The sequence below is a fragment of the Cyanistes caeruleus genome, chromosome 13, assembly GCF_971803275.1.
Source record: "Cyanistes caeruleus chromosome 13, bCyaCae1.hap1.1, whole genome shotgun sequence".
NCBI classification, from domain to species: domain Eukaryota; kingdom Metazoa; phylum Chordata; class Aves; order Passeriformes; family Paridae; genus Cyanistes; species Cyanistes caeruleus.
Genome location: NC_141713.1, coordinates 13,157,345 through 13,185,318, shown reverse-complemented (window position 1 = coordinate 13,185,318; position 27,974 = coordinate 13,157,345). Strand labels below are relative to the sequence as shown.

General features: G+C 40.7%; 1 protein-coding gene and 1 long non-coding RNA gene across 3 annotated transcripts in view; one reads left to right on the top strand and one right to left on the bottom strand.

The window, feature by feature from the left end:
* The window catches only part of RFX7 (regulatory factor X7), a 50,035-nt gene extending 22,448 nt beyond the window's left edge, over window positions 1–27,587 (top strand). Inside the window, exons 3-9 of the mRNA XM_086848936.1 lie at window positions 6,946–7,028; window positions 7,816–7,938; window positions 14,000–14,116; window positions 15,860–15,944; window positions 16,610–16,817; window positions 19,084–19,379; window positions 20,291–27,587. Of these exons, the coding sequence (XP_086705062.1) occupies window positions 6,946–7,028; window positions 7,816–7,938; window positions 14,000–14,116; window positions 15,860–15,944; window positions 16,610–16,817; window positions 19,084–19,379; window positions 20,291–23,602 (4,224 nt within the window). The 3' untranslated portion in view covers window positions 23,603–27,587. The remainder of the gene's footprint in view (window positions 1–6,945; window positions 7,029–7,815; window positions 7,939–13,999; window positions 14,117–15,859; window positions 15,945–16,609; window positions 16,818–19,083; window positions 19,380–20,290) is intronic.
* LOC111934154 (uncharacterized) lies at window positions 86–27,094 on the bottom strand. 2 transcript variants are annotated; one of them, XR_015275807.1, is made up of 6 exons: window positions 22,114–23,476; window positions 17,386–17,714; window positions 15,031–15,097; window positions 14,521–14,590; window positions 3,026–3,087; window positions 86–1,510 (listed from the first exon to the last, which is right to left on the bottom strand). It is a non-coding gene; the product is annotated as an uncharacterized LOC111934154 (long non-coding RNA). The 2 variants fall into 2 exon arrangements; XR_015275806.1 differs by lacking the exon at window positions 17,386–17,714 and having other exon boundaries at window positions 365–1,510; window positions 22,114–27,094.
* Window positions 27,588–27,974: the final 387 nt, after the last annotated feature.

The window sequence follows — 27,974 nt, the reverse complement described above, 5'->3', positions numbered from 1 at the left end:
GAAGCAGGAAAGGCTCTTGAATTGCAAAAACATCATCTTCATTTGTGCATTAAAATAACAGGATCTAGGCAGTGATAAGAGATTCTTTTTAGGAAGCACTACTTCAGAAAGAGGTTTTATTTGTTTTTAGTAGTGAGCGGGTTGTGAGTTTTTTTAAATCAGAGTCTTGAGCTCATAAATCTTAGGACTGGAAGGGATTGCTTATCCTGACTTTCTACCTTCAGCAGTTCATCCAGAAGTACCAGTGGATAAGATAAAAAGGTGTCACAGACAACCATCTGGATACTATCAAATAGTATGGCTGAGCTAACAAAGAATATTCCTCAAAGTTACATTATCAAAATCTGATTCACGTGATACTGAATTGTCTTGCCTTAAAATGTCTTAATTTATTGTTTTATAAGATTTAAAGCTGTATTGTGTTGCAAACAAACTTTGGACCCCATTTAGCCTCTATTTAAAAGTTCTTGGGTGCACCCAATGGGAATAGGAATGCAGAATGTAATTTTTGTCCCCTTTATTTCTTATTGACATTTGTGAACACCAAGCAGCTGCCCTAAGATCTTAACTGTTTTGCATATGAGTCTTCAGTGGTAAAAGGACAGATTGCAAAACTGAATTTGTAAAACTCTTTTTCAACACCAGGTATTTCTGTACAAAAAAAAAATGGGAGTTGGGGTAGGTGTTTCTGAGTAGCATTGGAGAGGGAGTAAATAAGTAGGAGGTTAAGCAGTCATCTGCTTTTGGCAATCTGTTTTAAGAAAATGGAATTACACTAGGACTATTTTTGCATTAAATTCTGCAGATTTATGGACTTTGTGTACTGATGCAGGGATTATCAGTTTGTATGAGGGTATTGGGTAGGTCTTATCCATTGGATTGACAGAGAAGTCTTGGACACAAAGCAGTCTCCATGGCTTGACTTGGAACAGAGCAGCAGTGTCCTGATGGTCTAATTTTCTGTTCCAGATGCCTCCTTGTCTGTCCTGCTGATGAGTTCAGAGGAGTCGTGTCAACAGTGGAAAAGCCACTCTAGGTTAGCAAAGGTAGATCTAATTCAGGTAGTTTAAAAAAGAAAAATCCGAGATCAGAATAGTTTGAGGAAATCAAAATTTAGCTGAATTCTGGCAAAATGGTTTCTGTGGTTTTAGGTGCTTTGGAAAGCTGTGAGCTGCAAGACAGAATGTAAAAGCATGTTGAACTGAAAGGCTGTGGCTGTGTAGCTCTGAATCCCTCCATTGGCAGCACCAGTCACAGCCCCCGTGTGCAGAGCCACACAGAAATGTTCGTAGGCTGCCAAGTTCAACGCAGTTCAGCAGGGAGAGAAACAGGAAGAAACAGAGGTGATGGCAATATGTTGTGTTGATGTTGTGGAGGTGGCTCATAGCAGAGGGCTGTGGAAAGCAGCCAGTGTAAGGGCACTGAGACTGCAACTTCTCATACAAGAGTCCAGAGTCATCTCTTCAACTTGTTACATTGCACCACTCACATTCCAACATACTGTCAGTTTCTGGGAGATCATAAGAAAATCATTGTATACTGTGCAATCCAAAAACGATAATTAGCAAGAATTGTGGTGTAAACAGTCATTAAAAATTCATTATAACATCTTTTTAACTGTAGTAAACATGTCTAGCAGTAGATTCTCTTATGACTTCGTTTGTTATATTTGTAGCCACATACTAAGTGAACTTTTGAACCCAGTTTTTAAAATGGTTTGCTCCATATAATCACCCAGCAAGAAGGCCAAGGTTTCTTTCCTTAGTCCTCTGCAAAGAGGTCAGTGCTGGTGAGAGGGTGCTGGATCAATGGCCATGGAAAGCAGAGCTGCTGGTGGTGTGGGGTGTGCTGAGGCAGCGTCTGTCGGTCCTGTGGCATCAAAGGTGCCATTCGTGTGTTGGCCCTACAGGAGACCGACAGAAGCTCCACAAAGCCTTGGCACCTGTGCTTGGGCACTGTCAGAACAAAGCTGCCATATGTTTTTAGGGCTTGTTTGGAATATTTAGTACCTGAAATATGGTCCTGTTTCTGCTCAGATAAGGTATATCAAATGTATTTATTATCTGCTTTCTAGAATAAAAGGGTGGTTTTAGTATTAGTTATTTTCTGTCCTGGTGATATTTCCAACAAACCATCTGACCTAGAGTAACTTACTTAATCTTTGCTTTTTGTTTCTCTGTTCATAGAGTAGGGAGATGATTGCTTGACTACTTTGCTATTTTTAGTTCTAGTTGTTAAATAATAAATGTTTGTTCTGCTGAAGTATGACAGATTTTAGGGCCTTTCTGCCAGTAGGTGCAGGTTACATTGCCCTTGGCACAGCCTTTTTCACTTTGATTAGAGTGTAGTTGTCTATAAATACTCAAAATGCGGAAAGAAATATTAACAGCAGTCCATGCTCTCTAAAACAGTAGTCTTGCATAAAGCTTGCAGAGTGCCCATGGCCTTCAGCTCCTCTTATCCAAACTCCAGGACAGAAATAACCTGTAATTCTGCTTTCATTATGGAAATTTGAAATAGTTCAAATTTGAATGACATTTGCACTGTGTACATTACAGAAGTAGCAGCTCTTCCAATTGTTCCTTAGTATATTCTTCTATCTTATTTAAAGTTTGGCCTGACTAGGTAAACGATGGAGAAAAAGCATATTTTTTTTTGCTTGGAGTTTTCCTCTGGTAATTCCCTTTTGACAGCTTTGAAATGAAGCTTGACTCATGTTTGTGACCTGACAGTAGATCAGCAGGCAGAGAAAGCCAGAAGGAGAGAACCAATCCACCAAAGTCAGGAGACCTGAAAGATATTCTTTGATTTTTGGGGACTCGTGTTCAGATCTCTAGGTTCTCTGGCTCAAGCAGAAACATGAATAAACTCTCTTTCCTATAGCACAGATTAAGTCCTTAACCTCATTTTATGCTGAATAGATCTTTGTCTCTTTGTGCTGGAGAAATTTGCAGCTACAAGTTAGTGTCTCCCAGAATGGAAACAGATATCAAAACCTGCTATTTTAATTTTAAAAAAAACTTACCCCACATTGTTTTGGTCATCCTGGTTTATTTCACTGGTGTTTATTTTGCTCAGTCAAAATGCCTGTTAGAATGAAAAAGAAAGTTGCATCTGTTTCAATGAAAATCTTGTTCTGTGTCTATTTTAGGCATCTAAAGGACAAATTCATTTGAAGCAGATGTGTGTGGCCACTGATCTCTGGTTTAATTTGTTTGCTACTTGTTTTGTGCATTTCTGTAGTTTCCTATCTGTATTTGGTAACTGTCAAAACAGAAAGAGCAGAGATTTCTGTTCCTTTATGTGTTACTGAAAGTCTTTGCTTAGCTGTGACTTGAGGTTTTTAATTCTTTGTCCTTAGTTTTTCTGTCTCAGAATATAAGATCGTGGCGGTATTTTGAGTGCTTGATAGATTTTTGGCTAAATTGAAGCCGAGTTGTAAAAATTAGTATGAATACTGCCTAATCCCCGTCTTCATTGAATCTCCCTTTGTTTTATATGGTTCCAGTTGCAGGAGATAAAGGTAATGTGTGAAGAGCAAGAGTACCAGAGGCGATGCTTTGTGCTGGCTTTACACCTCAGTCCTGCAAGCAGTTCAGTATGCTTGTGCATTTTTCTAATGCAGCTTCAAGAAATATGATTTATAAATAGCCTTTGGAGAATTAGACCATCTTCATCTGATGTGATAGAACCAGTCAATCAAGGTCAGGATACTTCAAGCAGGATTTTTTACTTAGATCCTTTTAAGTAGCAGAAAAGGGTTCCCCAGACATTTCACAGGCTCTGTGGTTTTTAGAACAACGGTAGCATAAGCTTTAACAGGCTGCACAAAGGGGAGTTGGTACAAGATGGTGCCAGCATCACATTCTTCCTTTTGATGCCCTGACTCTCTTCCACTCTAATGACCTGTTTTTTCCACACTATTGACCTATTCGGGGATTGGGGTGGGAATTTATAGAATATTTTGTGTTCTTGTTTCTTCTTATTTATTTCCATATGCATCCAACCTAGTGCAAAGAAAAATGAGTGAGTGAACCTTTTTCTTTTTAGTCAGTTAGTAGACCAGCTGAAATGCTCCTCCAATTTCCCAAATTCTGTGATTCTGACTGAATTAAAAAATTGTAAATTTTTGATGCTTTGAACAATTGCAATAATAGCAACTGCAGTTATTAATGGATTCACCAGACCATTTACATTGAGAACAGGTGGATGTCAGCTGAGGTTGAAGAAGACTGTACTTACCAAGACTGTAACTAAGTTTTGAGGGTTTCAGAAATACGAAAACAGACTAAACAAAATGTTTTAATAAATTTTAAGTAAACAAAATGCAGTCTTTCCCAAATCTACTTGCACTGACTGTCACACTACATCTTCTTGCTGCCACTTCTTCAGTTTTAAGATGATTTTCTCTAAATAGATTCAGTCTCATCTAATAAGCTTAGGTTTATCTAATTATCACCCAGGTAGGATTACTTCTGTGAACTGCCTGTGACTTATTTTAACTCTCCCGTTCTGAGGAAGTTCTGCCTTCCCAGGGCTTTCCCTTGCTACTGTTGCTGGAAGCTGAAGAAGTTGTGCAGAAAGTGCTGCCTTGGGCCAGGCATGGAGAGGAGTGGGGTTGGAGTGCAAACAGTGAGATAAAACATCACTTTCCAGCTGCCTCTGTGAAGGATGTGAGGAAGCCACAATCCTCAGCCACCTCAGATGTAGGGATGCAGTTTTGCTCATGGGAGAGTCACCGGCTCACTCCTATCCTTTGGAAAAGGTTCTGCTAACACAATCCCAGTTGCATTTTTCCTTTGTTGTTGCGGTTTTTTGTTACTGTCTTTTTCTTTAATTAGGGGAGTTGGCAGGTGGGACCTGTATAGCTGAGTGGCTCAGACAGGGCCCTTCCACACAGCCCCTTCCTCCTACCATGACACAGAAATGGCTTCAGCTGCAGTGGGCACTGAGATTACTGCAGTGTATTTTGATGAAAGGTTTAATATTTCATCTAAAACTTCGGCTTCTGCGTTGCACTTGGGCACATTAGATTTGGAAGGGAGAACTTGTTTTCCAGTTCAGTGTCAAACTCATGGGGAGAGGAGGGAAGAATTTATTTTGCCTAGGATGCTTTTGTCTTGTGGGTTAGTGCTTACCATGCAAGGTAGTCCCGCCCAGACAATGCCCTTTGGTGTGCTGTGTGGGTTTTTGCCATTTAAAACAAAAAGAGTTAAGTTCCTTGGACAAGAAGATATCTAATAATGAAGTACAAATTTTCTTGTTAAATTTCTGTCTTCTCAAAGTGATTAATTTTCTGTAAATTCTTTCTTTGGAGAACATTGACTTTGCAATAATGAGCTTGCTAAAGGAAAACCCACCAATTTAAATGCTGTGATTCATTCAGGAAAGGAAGAACAGAGAATTTGACAAAATGGACCCATTATTATTAAGAAATACTTCTCTGGATACATGGTGGTCTGAGCACCACTGCTCTGTAAGCTGCTGTAGAGCCACACAGAAATTGGAATCAGGAAATTTCAGGAGTTTGTCAGTGGAAAAAAGCCCCAACCAAATGTTGTGGTTTGCTGCAGCTTATAAAAGTAACACACCCAGTGTCTGTTACCTGTGTGCTTCTGGACGTGTTTCTCTTGGCTTGGGTCTGTCACACTGCTGGTGGCCCTGTTCTGTGCAGCAGTTCTGGGCTAGGGTTTGCTGGCCGGGATTATTGAGACTCCGTGCTCTCCCAGCACCCTTCCCTGCATACTGTGTCCCACCAGTCCTTGTGCAGGGTCTGGGGTCAGGGATGAAGAAGTGGAACCTCCTCTTTTAGGTGCTGCTGTCAGTTTTGTGCCAAAGAGGTTGGTCTGGACATGACTGGGTCTGGTAGGGAGCCCCAGTTTGAAGTGAAGTGTAGGTTTTTGGTTTCCCCACTCTCCATTCTGCTCACTGCTGAAGTGAGCCAGGTCTCACTGTGTATTGATCCCTCCTCTTTTCTCTTCCTTCTGGAAAATGCTACATTGGCAGTAAGACACCAGTAAAGACAAAGAGAATTAGCAGCAATCCAGAAGTTGTAGTCTGACTTTAAAAAGATCCAAGTGAGTCTCCAACTCTGTACTGATGGTGCACCACCTCAGGCAGTGCTTCTGTAACATCTTCCTGGAGGAAACATCCTGTGCTTCCTACTGCATGGCCTTCCTTGCATTCCTGCTGAGCAGGCCCTGAGCATGTTGCCACAGTTGATTTTTCTTCTGTTTTTAAGTCCATGTAGCTGGTTTCAGATGACCAAAAGGTGGTCTCTGTGTAGCAACCACTGGCTGCACACACCAGGTAAAACACCGTTGTGTCTGATCCTAGCTGGTATCCTCTGGAGGAGGAGTGTGGCATAACTGAGATGGGTGTTAACTGAAGGGCTTGTGTGCAATAACAGTTTCAATAATTGATTTCCAAAGGAAACAAAAAAAATATATATTCACTTAAGTTTTTTAATTACTTCAGTAAAGTCTGTGACAGTTAACTATTAGTAAATATAGTGGATTGCAGGATCAGGTCTGGCATTCCATGCTGTTACAGTATAGCTGGTTGTGATGCTGGATTCTCAGAAGAGCTTCATGTGTGCTCTGACAAGATCAAGTTTTCAAGTTACATGTCTGGTTACAGAAGTGATCTGTTGTTAACATTTTTCCAGATTCTGCTTTTATTGCATTTGCATTTTGTAATTGTAACAAGTGCTTTCTAGTGGGTGATGATGTGCAAATAAAATAGGAATTCACATTTCTAGTCACACAGTGCTCACATTCATGTTCTTCCACATAAGTAAATATATTCTTGTTTGAAATTATATTATTTAGGAATATACTGTCAGATGACAGTTTTTAGCTGTCAAGCTCAACTGTTCTTATTTGCTTCCCCCCCAACTCTGCCTCTCTCCACCTTTTTTTTCCCCAACCAAAACACCTTCTCTAGCAAGAAGTTGAGAAGTTTACAGACCTAGAGAAACTCTACCTCTACCTTCAGCTGCCTTCGGGTCCCAACAATGGAGACAAAAGGTATGTATGTGTGTGAGTGTAAAGGTGAGCAGCTAGTACTGAAAATTTGCTTTACTTCCTGTGGCATTTAACTGCCGAGGAATCATTCACATGATGTTGGTAGCAGAAGCAATCTTTATTAAACATTTTCTACTCTTGTTTTCCTGAAGATCAGATGTTGGGTTTTTTTTAAACTTTAGAATCTTTTATTGCATGAAAGGCTTGTGATTATAAATATCCTAAAATGAAAGAGTCATCAGAGAAAGTGTTTCACAGTCTGTGTAATTGTTCCTTCACTGTTTATGTATGAAGTCATAAAATAGCAACACCAATGTGATGGTGGGTGAAAGAAAAAACTGATGGTATTTCTGGTAACACTTGTTTGACTAAAGGAAGTCCTAGAAAACAAACCCACAGATCAGTGTCACAAAATAAACCTGTTCCTAGGACGGTTACAGGCAGGCAGGTGCCTATAGGAAGCACACTGAGTATCTCCTGGGAGAACTGGGTGTTCCCAAAGGACAGCTGGCAAATTAAGTGGTCAGAAGCTTAGAGGTGGCCAGTAAGGAATAATAAATTTAAGAGTCACTGTCTATCAGTCAAGAACTGGAGTCTAGAGTCTCTTTGTTAAATTGTGGATGAAAGAGGGAGAAACTGCTGCCCATGGCACAAGGAAAAGGTAAATCCATGAGGCACCTTTTTGTCTCTAGTGTCTCTCCACCTGTATAGACAGACAGTTATTAAGTCTTGTAAGTGAGGAGGAGCTGTAGAGCCATGTCTTCATCAGCATTGCTCATTCTCTCCTCAGTGATCAGATCTCCATGTCGTCCAGCCGTGCCCAGCAGATGCACGCCTTCTCGTGGATACGCAACACCCTGGAAGAGCACCCCGAGACATCCCTTCCCAAGCAGGAGGTTTATGATGAATACAAGTGAGTGCCATATGAACGTCTTTAGCCAGTGCAGTGTTGTGTGATGCTCACTCTGCAGGTACCCAACTTGTGTGTGTGGACACGTGATGGGCCATGCTGCTGTACCTGAGAATGTAGTAGCTACTCTGTGGCATTCATTACTACTTCCTCTGGAGACAAGACTGTGATGTTTAAATTGTGCATTACATGTACAGCCTTACATGCTGAAGGAAAGGTACAAGTATTTCTTAAAAAGTAAATATCAGTATTGGGTGAATGAATGAATATTGGTTTTGTTTTGTGCAGAGTGGCCCAGGTGAAAAGCATCAGTTACTGTCTTACAATGTGCATTGGTCTGCTTGTTTACATACATATATGACTGCCTTAACAAGGGTGAGGGGTTGAATTGTTCCCCATAAATGCAGCTATTTTGCACATACAATCTTGCCCATCTCACCTTTCTTTCCAGAATAATGCATGAATATTGGACCTTCTTGTAGCAAACCTGATTTCTACAGAGGCACAATATATCTGAATATGTATGAAACCAGAACCAAGGCCACTGTGAATCTGTGTTGTCAAGTCTCAAAGCTACCGTGTAATGAGAAAGCGATTAGAAGCAAGGGAGAAGGAGCTGTCTGATGAAAGTTGGATTTGAATTCATTTACAGAACATACCTCATGGGGGAGGGGGAAAGAAATAATCATCCTCAGCCCAGTTGCCTGAAGATGAATAACAGATTTATGATCTAGTATGAGTATTTCCATAATCTGAACGATTACAGTAATTTGCAGGGAGCTGAATCCCTTCACCTCTTAAGTGCCTACAGGATTCACCCCATAGTAATTGTTATTGCAGGGTTGTCTTCTGCAAATACCTCCTTTTAATTATCTCTCTCTGCTGAAGTGTTTTACTCTGATTGAGCTGAAGCATGATGGCACTGGCTTGCCTGGGGTTGATAAACATGCACACACCTATTTCTGAGCTCCTGCACAGCCAGGAGCGGTGACGCAGCCTGGCAGTGCAGCCAATGGCACCGACGTGCCGGGATGGCCAATCCCCGAGCAGCAGCCGCTCGCGCAGACACAGCAACAGCGGCAGCTGCTGTGCGGGAGAGAGATGGGAGCGTTATTCTTAAATATATTTCTTATTAAATAATTTATGGCCTGCTTCAGCAACAAATCTGCTTGGCTTCCATGCTGTGCCAAGCTGCAGATGCCCGGAAATATCATCATCTACAGATTGTGGAGTGTGAAATTTGGATGGCTTTGTATGTAGCTGCATCAAGTATTTGTGTATTGTATTTTTTTTCCCTAACAAAATAAGGGTGGTAAGCAAATACTCAGGAAAATATCAAATGTTTGGAATCTGTTCTCCTTTGAAAGCTTCTGTTCTGTTTTTAAAACATTCAGTTTCTTTGAATATTTTCATGAGCTATTCTTGCACACCAAAGGAGAAGTAGTCTTGGAGTGGGATGTGGGGAACAGGCATATAAATATGTGAGTTAGTTTTGATAAGTTTTTTCTTTACCTAAGAGTGCTAAGACCTCTCAAAACTCAGTTCTGTTATATGAACCACTTCTCTCTTCCGTGTGCAGAGATGGAATGTTGCATGAGCTCACATAAGCAAGCTTATGCACTCTGCATGTGTAAATCAAAAGTGCAAGGCTTCAGGAGAGTGCTGCACCGTACCAGCATTTTCATTCCTGATGTAAATTTTGGTTAAAATAAATCTTGCAAAACTACCGGCATTCTGCATCACCTTGCATGTTTTTTTTCTTATGAAGAGGGAAAGACAGAAGCTTGCACTCCACAGAAGTTGCTGACAGTGTTTGCAGTTCTTCCACATTTCAGTAGCCCCTTCTCACTGGGGTTATTCAATACAGTGGCTCTTCTTTCTGTTTTGTTACTCTTCAATTCAAGTGTGAATTCATGTTTCTAACTGGATAAAAGTAAATGGATTCATCTTTCTTTTGAAAGGGATAAAATAAATTAAAAATGCATCACAATATAAGGCAGTAGCACTTGGGAAGGCTGAGAGCTTGCAGCTGAATTTTAGAAAGGAGGTAGATGAGAGCTGTTTCACCTCCTGTTGGTGCTGTGATGCTGCTTGTACTGACAGAATACACTGAGCTGTAAGAAGCTGGGTTTCTGTTGGGTGCTCACAGTTCTGCCAGCTATCCTCTGGGCGTTATCTGGGAGTACAGGCTGGAAAGCATGGGAGCTCAAAGGGAGGTGCCCAGCATGTTATCCAGCCTGCAGTGAATGGATGCTGCTTCCCGTTAGATCCTTTCAATCTTTTCTTGTAAGTCAGTTTTACTTGGATATCTTGTTCCTATTAGAAAACATCCTCCTGCACACAGTCATGTGTAGATTTAGCTGAGTTTAGAGAACTAGGATTTCAAATCTAAATGCAGTCATGCTGTACTTATGCAGGCAAAATCCTTATTTGTCCACAAAATGATTTGTTGAGCCTTCAGTAAACACTTGAGACCTCTTATCTTACTTTACTGCCATGATGCAAGGGACGAAAGTCATTCATATCTAAATTTTGTGTCCTGAAGATTCACTTGATACGCTTAATATGGATTAGGAGGTCTTTGAGTCATCCTGTATCTCTTTCCCTTAGTCTGTAAATCATTAATCCTTGCTTTACTGGCTGCTAGGCCACTTGGTGCCACCTGATGCATAGATCATACGCACTAAGTGTTAAGTATATCAACGAACAAGTTAGAAAAATATTCAGAAGCTAGCACAGAAGAGGACAGTAGGTATAGGTATACCATGTCTGTTGAACACATGAAGGACACAAAGGACATACTAATCTTGTTGGGTAGTGCTTATCCAGGGTTTTTATATAAAATTCCTTGTTAGGAATAGGATGGGACCTGTTGTGTTGCAAAGTCTAGTCCCATGTCATAAGCAACTACACATACAAGTCCTTTGAAAGCAAATCAAACTCCATCCAAAACAGTTGTTTCTCACCTATGCTGCTGATCTTGGTAGTCTGACCTGCAATTTCATTTCTCTAGTTGTTTTCAGACATCTGGTTTCCATTCTACCTGATTATATTTATATGCCAGCATTGTTTCTCAGCTCAGTGAGGTCTTACAACTTTCTGAGGTTCCTGACTCTAACCATTTTTGGAGACCAGTTGTTTTGGGGATTGGATAAACCAAGAACTCTGTTTTGTTTCATTCAGTAGGTTCTTTTTCATTTAATATTCATGCTGGTTTTTTCTGCCCAGGAAGCTGTGTAAGCTGGGCTGCACGGCTTGTCTTCATCAGCTTTTTGGTTAATTATTTTTTGTGTGTGTTTTAATTCAGGTGCACTGCCAGTGTATTTTATGTCTGGAGTACATTTAATTTGAAAATCTTACAAAAAAAAAAAAAAAAGCCTTTTCTGCTTATCATGTAGGGGAGCTGTGTACAAAGGAACAAAGCAACCGCGTGTCCATTGTCATTCCTATCTCTGCTTAGACCTTCCCTCCCCCTGTCTGTTTCCCACCCACCCTTCGAAGAGCAAAACAGCTCCTGGGCTCAGCAATGTGCCAAGAGTGCAAGTAGCAGAGAGATGAGCTTCAGGGGAGAGACTCCTGGTATGTCCTGTCAAGTCAATGAGAGACCACCGATGGATGTGGAGGGTTCTCAGCCAAGCCAGGAGGGGGAGGGGCCATGTAGGATGATCTGTCTGAAAACTGAAATTCCATGATTATACTGGTAGCTCAGAAATCACAAGCTTGCAGGAGCTGCCACTTTGGATATGAGGGGACCATTTAGATTGTATGTTTTTGCTGCTAGCAAGTGATTGTCTTAAACCAGATGTGCTAGACTCGAGGAATGGATAATTTTATTCCCTTTTTCTTTATTTCTTTATTTTCTTCTAAGGGAGGAATAATTTTAACTTTGAAGTTAAGAGATTGGTAGATCCCTAATCCTGGTGTTTTACTAGCTTGGTTTTTTTCTTTTTTTTTTTTTTATTTTATTTTGCTGACATTGTTGAGTTTCAATCAAAGATACTGCTGACTATGGCAGAGAAATTTGGAGAGTCCTCCTTTGAATGGTGTTTGAGACTTGAAGTCTTGTAATCAGCATCGGTAAGCAACAAAGACCCTCCATTCAGGAATTTTCAGACTAAAGTTTGAATCCATGGAGGCTTGGCCAGATTCAAGTTACAAAAAGCACACAGAGATCTATTTATTACACACGGAGCAATGTCTGATTCCTATGAGGGTAGGAATCAGAAAAGTGAGGCAGGAAAGAAGAGACATATCTAGAAAACAGCTTCTGTGAGTGACATACGTTGAAATAAAATGTGTTGGTATATAAATTGGATATAAAGCTTCTTGATGTTCCATGCAGAAACTAGACCGATGCCTGACTGTACACCAGTTGTAAGCAGTGCCTCCTGGTGTGGACAGAGTGGCCCTGGACATGGAGGGAGGAGGCTCTGCAGGGGAATGTCAGATCCAAAGAGCATAAATGTTGTTTGTCATCATCAAAATCATTACATCCGTGGTGGTGCTTTCCAAGTGAAAGATACCAATATACAGCCAGGGTAAAGGCAGCACATACTTGCTCTGTAGTTACTAATATTTTTACTGAGAAAGTGAAGGCAGTGGAAGTATCTGAAGAAATACATACAGCTTTCTACAGAGCTGCAGCCTGAAGAGAAGACCTTTTGACTGGTCCACTTGGATGCAGATTGTTACTAGGTGATGCTGGGGGTGAAGCATCTGCCTCAGACTGCTGCTTTTTCTTTGCATCTGCCTGAGTTTCCAAGGGGGTTGTTTGTGTGTATGTACCTGATTAGAGTAGCAGGCAACTATACGGTGTGAAGTCATTGTTTCTCTGCTGTCTTACTGATAACCACACTGATTGTGTAGTCACCCTTTCAGAGGCAGGTTGTTTTTGTGTATTGCTGATAGGACTTCTCACAGGAAAGAAGGTCATTGCTATCTTGTGCTGATGCTGTGGCTGTTGGGAATCTCATTGAGGAGGTTTTATACTGGTACATTTTAGGCCACAGCACATCCCTGCTGTGCAACAGCACAGGGAGTTGCTGTCTTCGTGCAGCCCTGAGCAATTCCAGAGTAGGTGCCGGTTTTCTCCTTTGCTTTATGTTTCTGATTTTCCAGAACATTCACCTTTTGCGGCAAAGCCAACCATTTTTGTTCTCCGTTTCAAGAGCATGTTTTTTAAATGTCTTAGATGCTGAAACAGAATTCCTTTTGCTGTTTTTGAGAACTGAAGACAGATAACAGTGCCCATTTTATTAGAACTAGTAAAGATGGCAAAACGATTGCATTTTGTTTCTTTATTCCCCTGTATCATCAGGTTGTATACTGAGTCACATGATGCTCTTCATTTGCAGCAGCAGTTGGAATCTCTGTTAATTTAGGGCTGTTGCATAGTGTAGTCTATAATCAAGTATCTCTCATAGTTCAGTAGAGTCACAGTGGTAGGAGGGCTGGGTCCTCAGTATAAGCTTATGTTTCACCTATAAAGCTGGTTCCCTGGGAAGGCATCTTTTTAAGTTTAGTTCTGTTAAGGTCTATTATTTATATAATATATTATATTATATATATAATATAATATATATTATTTATATATTATTATACAAGCTGTATATGCAAAATCTTTCTTTGGACACTGACACATCTCTTACCTACTGCTTTTCAAATATTCCTGCAGGACTTCAGGCCTTACACTCAAGCTGTGCTTCTGGCTGGAACAGGGTCTCTGCTTTATTATGTCTTGAAATAAGTGAATTGAAACATGCTTCAAACTGAATTGTGGAGTAAATCTTAGCTGTGCTCTAGATAGTGCCACTGCTTGTTATGTCTCCACATGACTTGTCTTTGAACTCAGTAGAGAACAAGGCAAAAACTATGATATTAATAGCTCTGTTTATACATTTTTAATGCATTCAATTCGTTGTGGATAGCTTCATTAATGTTAAATGTGGTTCTAAATATGGATGGGGATAAGTGTTTTCTTTTGAAAACCTTTGGAGTCTAGCATGTAGGCTGGCCTCTTGTATTAACTACAATTCCATTCACGCTTTCTTTCTCTTTATTGCAGGAGCTATTGTGACAATCTTGGCTACCACCCATTAAGTGCTGCTGACTTTGGAAAGATCATGAAAAATGTCTTTCCAAATATGAAGGCCCGTCGTCTAGGCACAAGAGGCAAATCAAAATATCCTTTGCTAGAATGCTTCTCAGTAACTTCTTCTGCACTTGCCTGGAGAACATCTGTCATTATGGCTTAACTACTGGCTAAATGTGGAAGTAATGTTGAATAAAAAATGCCGACACTTCTCCAACGTTCTTTAAAAATTATTAATTGCAGTAGTGTTAGGTTGCAAGGTATAACTTTGGAAACAAGTACTTAAATTTAGGTTCTGACACTTAGTTGTCACAACAGCAAGGCATCAAAGTATTTAATAATTTAGTGCAAAGAGAGATATTGGAATAAAGGAACCAAAACTGTTAGTGATTTTCAAACCAGTTTTTTCATCAGTCAGAATTTTTTCTTTTCTGAGCCAAGAATTACACTTTCCCATGAGAACCCTTAGAAGCCTTGGTGAAGTAATGTCCTACCTGCTGCATTCCCCAAGGCTGGCTCTCACTGCATCCTGATGTGCTGGGTAGGCAAAGCGCCTGCAGTAAGCTGGGGATGAAGAGCATGAAAAGGCTAAAAGGCATTGAGGCACTCATAGGCCCTAATTAAAAACCACTCAAAAGAAGTAACAGTAATGATGTGGATGTGTTGTGATACTGGCTTTTGCCAGGTCTCACTTGAAGCATGCACTTAGAGAATTAAGCGCTAGCAGGCAGCCCAGAATTGCTTGTCTTCCACTGAGGGAAAAAACCTTCCATGTTGTAGTAAATGGAGAAGTTATGTGTCAGTTAAACTGTTTCATACAATACAGTGTTGGTTATTTAGCAGTGAAATCTGAAATTTAGTACTCATGTTTGCATAGAGCTAGAGAGGTGTTAAGGAAGAAATCATACGATGTAATTGTAGCTTGACCCAGGCGATATCTCTAAGTTCTATTTTCAATGTTTCTAATTCAAAATGATCAAAATGTGACCTGGTCTCACACCTACCGTAATTCCCAAGCTCCTTGGATTTCTTTTTCTGTAATTATGCTCCATCCAGGTTAATGCAAATGGCCTAGGAAAGAATACAGACATATTTAAAATTAGTGATCGTGGAAAGGATTTGTGTGTCATGGAGAAAAGACGCTGTGTGTGAACTCCCAGACTAATGCTATGGGGAGGAAAAAATAGGCGGATTTGATTCTTAGACCAATAAACAAGTGAGTTTGAGTAATAGAGGGTATTTTTGTGTACCGATTTGATAAGTGTAAGAAAAAGTCTTTGTCTTTATTTTAATTATCATGGATAAGGAGAGAGTGCCTCAATAATGGTGTGAAATCTTAGGAAGAAATGCACTCATAGGACACTTTATCTTGTCCTGGGAAAATTCAGTTTGAGGAAGTCCTTCAGGAGAAGGAAATAAAATAGAACCTAAATTCAAGAATGCATTTTTTAATAGTGACTTTTTTCTTTTTTTATTTATTCTCCCATCTTGTTTAGATGAGTGTTTAGTCAAAACTTATGTTAATTATTTGAATATTGAGTAGCTAATTGCAGCTGCCTGGCATGGTTTAGTGCTTGTTCTAAGTCATCAAATGAAATTCGTCATAGCCAGCATCTCTGCATAGGCTGAGAAACCCAATGACATGGCCAAGAATGCAGCCATTGATAGACTTTTGATTCTGGCTGGCTGTGAGATCATGCTAATGACAGGAAGTCTTAGTTCTGTGTTGAGTTTTTGCCTTTGAAGCTTATGTGGGTTATCAGAGGAATTACTGCTCTTCTCTCATATCCCCTAGCTAACAAGCATACAGTGTAGACCTTAATTGTTGTTCACATATTGCTACAGTGGACTGAGGAAGAAGGCTTTTGTGCATATGCCAACACTGCCCAACCTTGACTTTCATAAAACTGGAGATGGGGTATGATATATATTTACTTATTTATATATATTTCTGCAAGTTAACATTTATTATGCTGTTTTTCTGTCATAACTTTTCAAAACAAAATGAGGATCTGTGCAGCTTTTAAGATTTTTCTTTATGACTCCTATATTCTGAATCGTTGTTTAATGTTTTTCTCTGTAAAATTCACAATGAATTGCAAAACTCTCAAGCTAATTTAGGAGGTGAAGTAGATTTCTACAGTGTTCCTATCCATCATATACACGTTTTTAACTCTGATTCTGTTTTGCTTTTGCTGTATTTATTTAAGGCAGTGCTAGGGAAGAGATACCCCTGTGAAAGAAGCAGTTCCTGGGTAATAGTGAGTGCTGAGTTGGCAAGACTCTGGATACGGGGAAAATCAATTGTTGGTGCTCCAAATATTAGGATTCTGTGTGATTTTCTTCCAGAAATGTAAATTCCACATAATGCCTTTGGAAACAACCTGTAGATTATCGTTAAGACATGTAATTTTGCAAGATACTAATGTTGTGATCTCACTCTCATAACTTCATGTAAAACTCTGAACATACTGCTCCAACTTTTGGTGTGATTCTGATAATAATTTGCTTTCTATTTTTGTTTTCATGCCTTAAAGACCGTATTAATTAAAGTAACCTTTCCTCCTTTGTTTGTTTGTTTAGTTGGATGGAGCAGAGCCATCGGGGCAGCTGCAAAGTGCGGATGAGGAAGTTGTCTCTGCAGCCTGCCGGCTTGTTTGTGAATGGGCCCAGAAAGTGCTGAGCCAGCCTTTTGATACAGTCTTGGAATTGGCTCGTTTCCTTGTCAAAAGTCACTATATTGGTACCAAGTCAATGGCAGCTTTAACAGTAATGGCAGGGGCACCAGCAGGTAATGAGATAATGCTGAATGTTAAAATAAGAGACCTTTCTACTGAAAGTAGTAACAGCTTGGTTTGAGGAAGCACTTCTGTTCAGGGCAAACTTTAACACTGACTCTGAGCATTGAGCATTCATTTATGTGATATTAGTCACATTGCTGCAAATTACTGTTCTTGCTGGTAGTCTGGGTAAAGATCTGAAAATCAGCATTGGTCTCAGGTTTAAATGGTGATCCTCCCATTGCTCTGGTGAGGACCCTGCACATGTAAAGCACTTCAGGGCATGTGAGTACTTGTGCTGACCTTTCATGATTGGCTAGAACAGGAGTTTGGTGCTGCTACAATGCTGGTTTCTAGATAGACTGCTGGTGTAGCTGTGTTTCTGTCTGCTAACTTGCCCTAATTTGGAAACAATTTTCTGCCAAGAGCAGATTTTTTTGTGTGGTTTGTTTCCTTCTGCATGCTCAAAATCAGTCTCTTAATCATTTAAAATGTGTTTTGGTGACCGTGGCTAAAGTAAATTACAAAAACGAAGGGTAAGAAGGGAAATGGAGGTGCACAGTATGCCCCCAGACCTGCCTTTGAGAAGTTCTGACTAGGCCTATCAAGCAAAATGTCTTCAGATCAAGGCCAACCTCTTGAGACAAGACAGTTTTAAATGGAAGATGGACTTCAGGTGATCCCCTTCTGGATCGCGTTCTTTCTCCTTCCAGCTCTCTTTCCTTTATTCCAGCTTGGACATGACAGGTGGCAGTGGTGGGTTTTGCTGCTTGTATGCTCCATTGTGACCTAATGCTTGGCTACATTGGTTCTGCTTGCCGTGCTGCTAGAGGGGATGCTCAGTGTATGGACAGCTCTTCAACTCACATAGCTTCTCCCCCTCACTTTCTTCAAGACAAGATGATTTCCTTCAAGGAAAAGGGCAGTCAGTTACTTCCAGTGCATGCCTCTATGGCTTGGATAGTCATTTTGGAAGAGGCTCTTCGTAGCATGACAAACAAAAATATTTCCATTCCTCTTGCAGGAAACTACAGTGTCTGTGCATTAACTGAGAAAAAAACAACTTGCCCCATCAAAGAAAAGTTTGAGGGTTTTTTTCTTATCAATATTACTTGCCCATATAGAATAACTGTGTGCCAGTAATTGCAATATATTTTGGCATTTCACTGCTCTGTGAAGAAAAAATTGTGAAAGTGGAGATGTTGTGGCATTCAACTTCTCATGGTACATGCAGACTGCTGCTGGGAGAGTGGGCTCCCAGATCACAGTTCCTAAATGTGTGCTGGGCATCAAAAACAAATACTTGGGTTTAGTATTGTAAAATTAGTATCAGTAAAACCAGTAAAGTAGTAAAATGATGTTGATTAATTATAATTAGGAGTTATTTTAAAACTGTGTAACCTCAAAGTGTAAATGAAACAATGTTAAAGCATTTCTAAAGGGGTAGTTCAGCAAGGTTATTTGGTCTCCAAAGAGCATGCTAATCCTCTTGACTGTTAATAAACAAAAGATCATAAATGTGATGTGATTTTGTAAGGGAAATTAGTACTAGCTGCACAAGGACATAAAATCTGTTTTTTCCCTGAAAGCAGCACTTGCTGGCTTTGTGATCAGTGAAGTATTTTCTCCAGAAAAAAATTGTTCTCCCATTCTAATTTCCTTTGTTTTTTAAACTTTTTTCTTTTTTTTCCTGAACACTTGCCTTTTTGCCATTTTCCCCCCATTAACTGTGATCACACAGAGGTTTTGATCTATTCTGATATTAGATGCACTATATTTGATGCCTTGGCCATTAGATAATGTCATCTGCTCATAGTTGTTTCTCTGTGACACAGACCCACAGCTTTCTGGAAACATTTTTCATTTAAAGCTGCCTTAGAACAGGTAACAAAACAAAACTGAGCAGGTGCTGTATTTTAAAGGCTCATCTGAAACGTGCCCGCCGCCCTCTGCTGCCACTTTATTGAAGTGCACGAGGCTGAGATGGCGTTGACACACAAGTTACCATTTGACATTACTGGAAACAGGAGGCCCATACAGAGTATTTTAGCAGCTAAAGCCCAGCTTGTCTAACAGACAGAGATTTTGCCACAGATTTGGAAATAAACTGAAGCTGAATAGATTTAAGCATGAAGTGGATGGGAGCACCTCATTAAGGAGGTGGTCCCAGAATGGTTTTGGAGATGCCTGCCATGTATTCTCTGTTTGATACAGAAGTGGCACCACAGCAGACAGGCTATGTTTGTTTGTAATTCATTCTCCTTGTTTTGTTTTCAGGAATAAAAGGGATCCCCCAGCCCTCAGCTTTTATACCTACTGCTGAAAGTAATTCTTTTCAACCACAAGTGAAAACTCTGCCATCTCCTGTTGATGCTAAGCAGCAGCTGCAGCGTAAGATCCAGAAGAAGCAGCAAGAACAGAAACTGCAGTCTCCTTTGCCAGGAGAGTCTCCAGTAAAGAAAACAGAAGGGGCTGCAACCAATGGTGTGACCAGTATATCCAATGGAAGTCCTGCCATTCTGTCCCCTCCACCTATTGGCATTGTTGTGGCTGCTGTCCCCAGCCCCATACCGGTAATGCTCTCCATCAGTTCTCCAGAGAATCCACCCTATGAAAAGACCGTACATTGCCAGTAGCTGAGCAGTCGTGTCAGTGGATTAGAACAGTTTCCATTCAGAGGCTTGGGTGTCTTATGCTTTTCTGTCTGGGCTGTGTTATACCGCATTAGTTACAGGGTTGATAAAGAGGCAGCAGAATTCTGATCATGTAGCATGGGTCAAGTTCATCTTGGAAGTCATTAAAGTGAGCTTTGACATGAAGTTTAGCCACATGAGAGAGCTGACACCAGTTGTGTGGGTCACTGAGGCCCTAATACAAAATTTAAATTGCTTTTCATTGGCCCAGTGCATTTAGTGGCAGGTAAAATTTTATATTGAATGAATGTCTGTAGTACAGAACATTTTTGTCATTCAGCCATATAAAATTGGGCTCTGTAGTACAGGACCGTTATTTGGTTTTAAGATGTTCACTGTGCTGTTCATTTTGGTAGATAAGCCAGTTTTTCTGCCTGGTAGTGAGTTTGTATTTAACTCACTTTTGAAACTTTAAAAATGAGCAGTATTTTGAACACATCCTCTTCTCTTTAACCTTTGTATGTCTGTCTTTTTGTCCCAGGTGGTTATACCAACCAAGAAACATGAGAATGACCCTTTCATTAGCAGAGAATTAGAAGAGCAGACTAGTGTGCATACCAGTGCCTCATGCCTTAAACATAGAGGGCATATATCTGTCTACCAATCCTTAGGCAGAGAAATAGAAATTATCTTGGACAAGTAGGAGAGCTTATTTTGTTTCAAACTGATATTCACTAGCTTTGGTGTATTGAGCTATGTTGTCTTTCACCTTTGAAATGCTTGGGGCTGAGGTAATGTATGGGCTTTGGGGTCTTCTTGCTTCATTGCCACAACTTTTTCTCTCTTTACAGGTGCCAAGGACCAGGCAGTTGGTGACATCTCCAAGTCCCATGGGATCGTCTGATAGCAAGGTCCTGCCGCTCAATGTTCAGGTGGTCACTCAGCACATGCAATCAGTCAAGCAGCCACCAAAGACTCCCCAGAACGTTCCCGCTAGCCCCGTTGGTGACCGCTCTGCCCGACATCGCTACCCGCAGATCTTACCCAAGCCAGCAAACACCAGTGCTCTCACCATCCGCTCTCCCACGACGGTGCTATTTACCAGTAGCCCAATCAAGACTGTTGTGCCAGCTCCACATGTGAATTCCTTAAATGTGGTAAAAATGACAGCAATATCTCTAGCCCCGAGCAGCAGTAGTGTGCCCGTCAAACAGACGCCTTCAGTTAGCACTAGTGCAGGAGCAGTGGAAGAAGGGAGGACTGGTCCACAGATCAAAAATGGATCTGTTGTTTCCCTTCAGTCTCCAGGATCCAAGCCTAGCACTGTTGTAGCTACGCCTGCAGTCAAGATCAAAACAGAACCAGAAGCATTGCTGGACGAGAACTCTGCACAGGGCCAAGAGAGCTCTGACATGTCTAAATCCATAAAGGCAACCCCTGACCTGCCTCCTGCACAGCTAATTAATTTTGAGGTTGCAGCCTTGAAGGTTTCAGCGGATGAGGTCGTGGAGCTAAAACCAGGTAAGGGCTGTGATCAGGAAGCTGAAGAAGCAGGGACCAAATATAAGACACAATCTGATGAAATCACACCAGTTTCTTCAGCAGGCAATAATCAAAGCACTCTTAAGCTCACAGTTGCCAGTCAAAACTTGTCCAGCACCAGCATCAATTCACCTCCTACTGGTGAGTCTATGATTAAAGAAAAAACATGTACTAAAAGTCCAAGAAAGCGACAACCTTCCACACTTCAGGATTCCCAGTTACCACCTGTAAAGAAACCACTAGTGGAGCAGTTCACAGCTGGTAATGCTGTGGAGGGTCAAAAAGCTAACAATGCTAAGAAGGCTCTGAAGGTTGGATCATTAGCTAACAGTGACAATACAGCAACACTTGCTCAAGTTCCTAGCAAGGTGCCCGTGACAGTACCTGTACCTTCTACAGCTGCTGCAAACTTAGCAACAGATCTTTCTTTGAGCACCAATTTAAATACCTGTGATCCTGCTTTAGAACAGCAGCTTGCATCAGCATCATCTCCAGATATAAAAGTAAAATTGGAAGGAAACTTGTTTATCATAGAAAATGATTCAAAATCTGATGGCAGCTTTAACCCAAATACATGGCACCATATCACCAAAACCTCTGATTTTGCATCTGTGAATTGTGATCAGCAGCAAGATATCAGTGTTATGACTATTGCTGGGCACTCTGGCTCTAGTGACTTACAGGAATCTGCGTGGGAGCCAGTGCACTGTGAAGGTATACAGCAGGATGTGTACAGCCAGCAGTTACAGAGCCAGATCCAGGACTCCTTGGATCAAATACAAGCACAGTCTTCAAATCAGTTACCTCTGCAGTCTGAGCTGAAAGAGTTTGAGCATGCAGTCCCTCAGTCAAATGAAAACTTCTTTTCATTTGATGATGACCTTACCCAGGACAGCATTGTGGAGGAGCTGGTGCTCATGGAGGAGCAAATGTCCATGAATAATTCCCATTCTTATGGTGGTTGTCTAGGAATGACACTTCAGAGTCAGGCTGCAGCTCAAGGAGCTCCTGTGTCATCTCACCCAAGCAGCACGCACTTTTACCATTCGATCCATAACAACAGCACTCCGATACACACTCCCACTCCCACTCCCACCCCAACTCCCACCCCCACCCCGACTCCAACACCCACCTCTGAAATGATTGCTGGATCTCAGAACATGTCTCGAGAGAGCCCTTGTTCAAGGCTGGCTCAGACAACTCCTGTAGACAGTGCCCTAGGAAGCAGCCGGCACACGCCCATTGGCACACCCCATTCCAATTGCAGCAGCAGTGTCCCTCCAAGTCCTGTGGAATGCCGAAACCCATTTGCATTTACTCCCATCAGCTCTAGTATGGCTTACCACGATGCCAGCATCATATCAAGTAGCCCTGTGAAGCCAATGCAGCGGCCTATGGCTACCCATCCCGACAAAACGAAGCTCGAGTGGATGAATAACGGCTACAGTGGGGTCAGTAATTCCTCGGTTGCAAACCACGGTATCCTTACAAGCTACCAGGAGCTGGTGGAAGATCGCTTCAGGAAACCTCATGCTTTTGCAGTTCCCGGCCAGTCATACCAGTCTCAACCGCGCCACCACGACACTCACTTCGGTCGTGTGACTCCTGTTTCACCTGTGCAGCACCAGGCAGCCCCTGTCTCTAGCACTACCAAGCAGGAGGGCTTTGCTGTTCCTGCTCCTTTGGACAACAAAGGAACTGGTTCATCTCTCAACAACAGTCTGAGATGTCGGAGTGTGAGCCCTGCTGTTCATCGCCAGCGTAATCTCAGTGGAAGCACTGTTTACCCTGTGTCAAATATACCACGGTCTAATCTGACACCTTTTGGAAGTCCAGTGACTCCTGAAGTTCACAATGTATTTGCTAATATCCATGCAGACACCAGTGCCAATAACATAGCACAGAGAAGCCAGTCGGTCCCATTGACTGTGATGATGCAGACGGCCTTCCCGTCTCTTCAGAAACAAACAAACACTAAAAAAATAACCAATGTGTTGTTAAACAAACTTGATTCTGATAGTGATGATGCAGTGAGAGGTTTGGGAATGAACAACATGCCCTCAAATTACACAGCCAGGATGAATCTCACTCAGATTTTGGAGACATCCACTGCTTTTCCTAGTGCCAACCCACAAAGCATGATCAATTCCAGCACTTCAGTTTATGAATTCCAAACACCAAATTACCTCACAAAAAATAGCAGCACCGATCAGATCAGTTTTTCTTCTGGAGATAACCAAGCACAATCAGACATCGGAGAGCAGCAATTAGATTTTAGCAGCACTGTAAAAGACCTTTTAGGGGAGGACAGTCTGCCAACAAACCAGCAGCTGGTGAATCAGGTGGCATCAGATCTCAATAATGTTGCATCTGTCTTTCCCAGCGACATCAGGTTGTCTTCCGAGCTCTCAGGCAGCATTAACGATCTGAACACTTTAGACACAAATCTACTGTTTGATCCAGGTCGTCAGCAGGGACAAGACGATGATGCTACACTGGAGGAATTAAAAAATGACCCCTTGTTTCAACAAATCTGCAATGAATCCATTAACTCAATGACTGCATCAGGTTTTGAGTGGATGGAGAGTAAGGATCATCCTGCTGTTGAAATGTTGGGTTAATCTTGTTTTATAATATGTATGTAGCACACTGTATCTAAAAGACAGACGTATTGTATTTGTCTTAATGGAAGTGCCTCCCGCAGCAGAAACACTTGCTATGTATTGTGGCATTTTTAAAAAAAGTTTGCTGTTGCTCATTCTTCAGTAAGGAAAAGGCAGTCTTACCAATTTTAAACAAATCTCTGAAGGTGATGGGCTATCAAAGAGCCAGTATTAAAATTTGAGTTTTGGAGTGTTTCCCATTCAACATTTCTTGTTTTAGCAAATAAAGAAGTGGTTAATGGCAGCCAATCAATGGTTGATGCTTTGGGAGGGTTTTAATTCAAGCTTGTTAGTAGACTTTCCATACTTTGTATTGGTTACTTCTTAGTAGGTGATCTTTACTGACCTTTGTCATCCAGGTTTGAAATGCAGGGTACCTGCAGGTAGGTGAGGTGGTGGGGAGTGGGTACAAGTGGACCAGGTGACATGCAGATGCCTGATAATTGTGTAGCTGTTTGCAGCACTGCTTGATGGTGAACTTTGGGATATCTCTGTAGCACTGGTGCCGTTGGCATCACCAGTAAAACACAGAGATGGGAAAAGTTAACAGGAATGATCAAGGAAAAAGATGCACTAAATTTTTTTTATTTAAGAGAAATAAATTTATGTAGTTGCTTTATCCATTAATATTCATGACATACTTGATATTTTAGTTCTCATGTCAATGTTTTTATATTAGGTAAAATAAATGCAAAAAGATTTTGAGCACTGAGATTTAATCTAGGCATAACCCCCTATTTTAAAGTGATAGGTACTGTTTATCAATGCTAGAGAAGGAACAAGATATTTTCCCTCTTTTTCCTTTTTTTTAATAGAGAGCTGTTGGAGCTCATTAAAACACTGTTTCTAAAGGTTCCTTTTCTTTTAAGTTTGCTCTTTCCTAACCTAGTGGAGGGCGTAGGAAGATGTTATTTTCTCTCTATTTCAGTAGGTTGGGCCTTTCTGTCTTGCTCTCTCTCTCTCAAACAAAAGATTATAAAAATATTAGAAAATGTGGTTAATCTAAAAATATTTCATATAGAGCCATAATACTGCCAGGCACTTTACAGATACACAGTAAGACATGTGATCTTTCTTTTGGTAAAACTTAACTTTAAATGTACTTACTGTTTTAGAAGCCTGAATTCCGTTTTCAAAAGTGATTTGACAGGGTTGATGAATCTAATTTTTTTTTTAAGGAAAAAAATGCTTCTCCTCTGGAAAATGAGAATTAGACTTCTGTCTCACTGGTTCACTCAAACCAAAAAAGACCTTTTATTTTATCAGCATGGCTCTCTAATGGTCAAAAGAGAGAGGTATTTACCCAGCTATGGCCTTGATGCTAGAAAGAGGGCTTGCAGAGGCAGGTTTTTATAAAAGAAGTGGTGCACTGAGTATGCTACAATACCATCTCCTAAGCCTAGTATGAAATTGATTACTTTTCCTGTGACCTGAAACAAAGCAGAAAATAGAGGAGGAAAAATTTTCTTTTACATTTCTTTGATGAGTGGTCATGAATTTATGAACGGGGAGGTTCAGTAATCCCCTCCTAGATTTCTCTAAGGGGAAGATGCTCAGATTTTTCATGTGATTAGTGTTTTTCTTTAAGTATCTTGGTGGTCTTCTGTTTATTCAGTTTTTGAAAATTACTCGAGATCCCAGTACTGGTCAATTATATTTGGCAGTGCTGATTCAACTTGTGCTACTGCATTGGCACTGGAGGTGCTGGTATATCATGGCTTCTCTTGCCCTTGCCCCAATTCATCACGAGTTTACGGCCTCTTCTGCAGGGACAAACAGTTGTGCCAAGTTATAGCACCTTATGGGGGCCTGATTTCACTGTGCTTGCATCAGAAGTTTTGCCACTTCATCAGGAACAAACCTGGACAGTTCTGATTCCTCCTTGAAGCACAAGGATGTTGTTGATAATGTGGTTTGCTTTAGACCAAGTGACTTCCAAGGCAATGGGGAGGAGACTAAAAGCTGCATAGTAACCTTCTGCTTGTTGTCCTGCCGGGTGTCTGTCAGTAAGACTTGAACCATTTTTCTTGTAGACTACAGTTGCTGAAGGCAGGGCTTGAATCCTGTACTTGCCCATGGCCTTTTGACAGAGATGTGCTGAACATCCTCTCACCCTGGTGGGAGGATGGGTCTGAGAGACACTCAGCACCTTTTTGTTTCTGTTTCCTGACCCTGTGTGAAGTGCCAGCACTACTGTGAATAGGTGAAACCTGCTTTGATGAAGGGGGAGGGTCCCTTCCAACTCAGCTATTGTGTGAGTCTGTGACTCGGTGCCAGCTGCGGGAGGAGCTGCAGCAGCCCGTGTTCCATGGCGGGCTGGCCTCACCTCTGGCCGCAGACACTGACACTGAGGGGGACTTGGGGAAAGAAGGTTTAGCCTAACTGCTAGGTTTTTAAAGAAGATTTCTCACAAAAGCAAGAGGAGATTTAAAGCTGATGCATTCTAAATTATGCAGCCATCACCAAAGGTTTTTAAAAGTGCATTTAAAATTTTCTTTAAATGCAAGCATTACATTGGGCCGAACATGTGACTTAATTAGCAGAAATATTCAATAATCAGTGGGTTTAAAGCAAATATATGTTTAATTTTCAAAGTATTAAATTCGATAAGAATTGTTTCAAGTAAAATCCAAGGCACAGGCACAGCTTTGTACATTGGTATGTATCATTTTAGATATGTTTGTGTGTTGGTGTTATAATTAATGTTAGGTCCCTGTACTTAGTGCTAGTTAGTTCTTTATGATACATTGAGACAGAGCACTACTGCACACCAAAGTATGCAATACCCAAAGGAAAATTCCGTGATCCTAACAAATGGAAGCCTGTCTTTGTCAGATACTCCAAAACTATGAATTTGAGACAGTTCTGACCCCTTGTTTACATTATTGGCTTCCTGCTAACATAAGAAATAAATTATTTTGATAGCAGTTTTTGCTAAAGTATACAAACTAGTGAATTTGTACCCTGTGTACAGTATTGCAGCAAACACTTTAAATTTGATTGCTTGGTTAGTCCAGCAAACTTTCTGGGTTCATATATTGCACTAAAATTCTGTTGAACCTGTGGCAGGCACATTCCTTAGGATAAATGCAACAAATACGGCCCACAGATTTAAAAAAAAGGCAAAACAAAAAAAAAAACCAACAAAAAACCAACTTTTTAATGTGTTTCATTATTAAAAGGCAAAATGTCATTAAAAGTGACAGGTGAAATTGTCTTATGTAGCAATGTGCATTGATCTCAATGAGATATTTCTATTTTTGATTCTCTTACATGAGAATATTGCAGCAGGAAAAATTAAGTTTAGTTGGCTTCACCATGTTAATACATGATCACAAAACGTGCATGAGTGTTAATGACTTAATCTTGTACAGTACTAGATATATTCCTGTAACCACTTTTATTTTTTTTATTCTTTTGCTGTATTGAAGCTGGTTCAGTGTTAACCAGGTGAGCATAGTTATTCACAAGTTATTTACTTTTTTATGTTAACTAATTCAGCTTAGTTATTGTTAAATATGTTCCTTTCTTGGATTATTTTTTATTGTTCTGGTGTTGAAAAACATTTTCGCATCATTTTATCATGATAAGACTTCATGAAGTAAATAATTTGCAAATAATTGCAATAAGCACTGACTTCCGAACTGAAAAGAAGGAAAGCGTTTCTTGTGCAGTGCATCTGAGGATCATATAATAGTCTTGTACTATACTGTGCTTTATTTACTGCACCATAAGGAAAGAAAAATCCCTGTTCCACATTTTCATTTAGTGCAGGAAATCCAGTTTCTCCCCTCTTCCCCAGTGTTTTGTTGTCTGTTGTACTGCTGAAACTACAGTAGTTGAATATTGCAGTAGCATTTCAGTTATTTTTTTTATTGAAAGTGCTCAAAAATTGTTTTTTAAATGTTTTCAAAAACAATAAAAACATTTTATATTAAAATTATTTCTGGAGTTTTTTTCTTTATATGGAAAATGTGCTTTGGGGCTGGCGTAAAATACAGAACTTTGTGTGATAACAGATAGCTGCCCAGTTGAACCTTGCTGCAATTGCTGAGCCCAGTAAAGCTGAATGTGAAGGTGAATCTTCCTCACTGGAGTGCCTTGGTCAGCCTTGGTCCAAGTGTTGGTTTCATGCCTGGGTGGTAGCTCTTGCTGCTGTGACATACAATGTCCCATTCCTGGTATTGCCATCCACTGTGTTGGTGTTTGCCTGGTTTTGCTTTCCCAAAAGCAAGATTTGTAAGGCACTCTTACAAGTTGGTGTTATTGTGGCTTGACTTGCTGACATAAAGGGGAAAATATGTGCTTTGATCTATGGAGTCCTGTATTT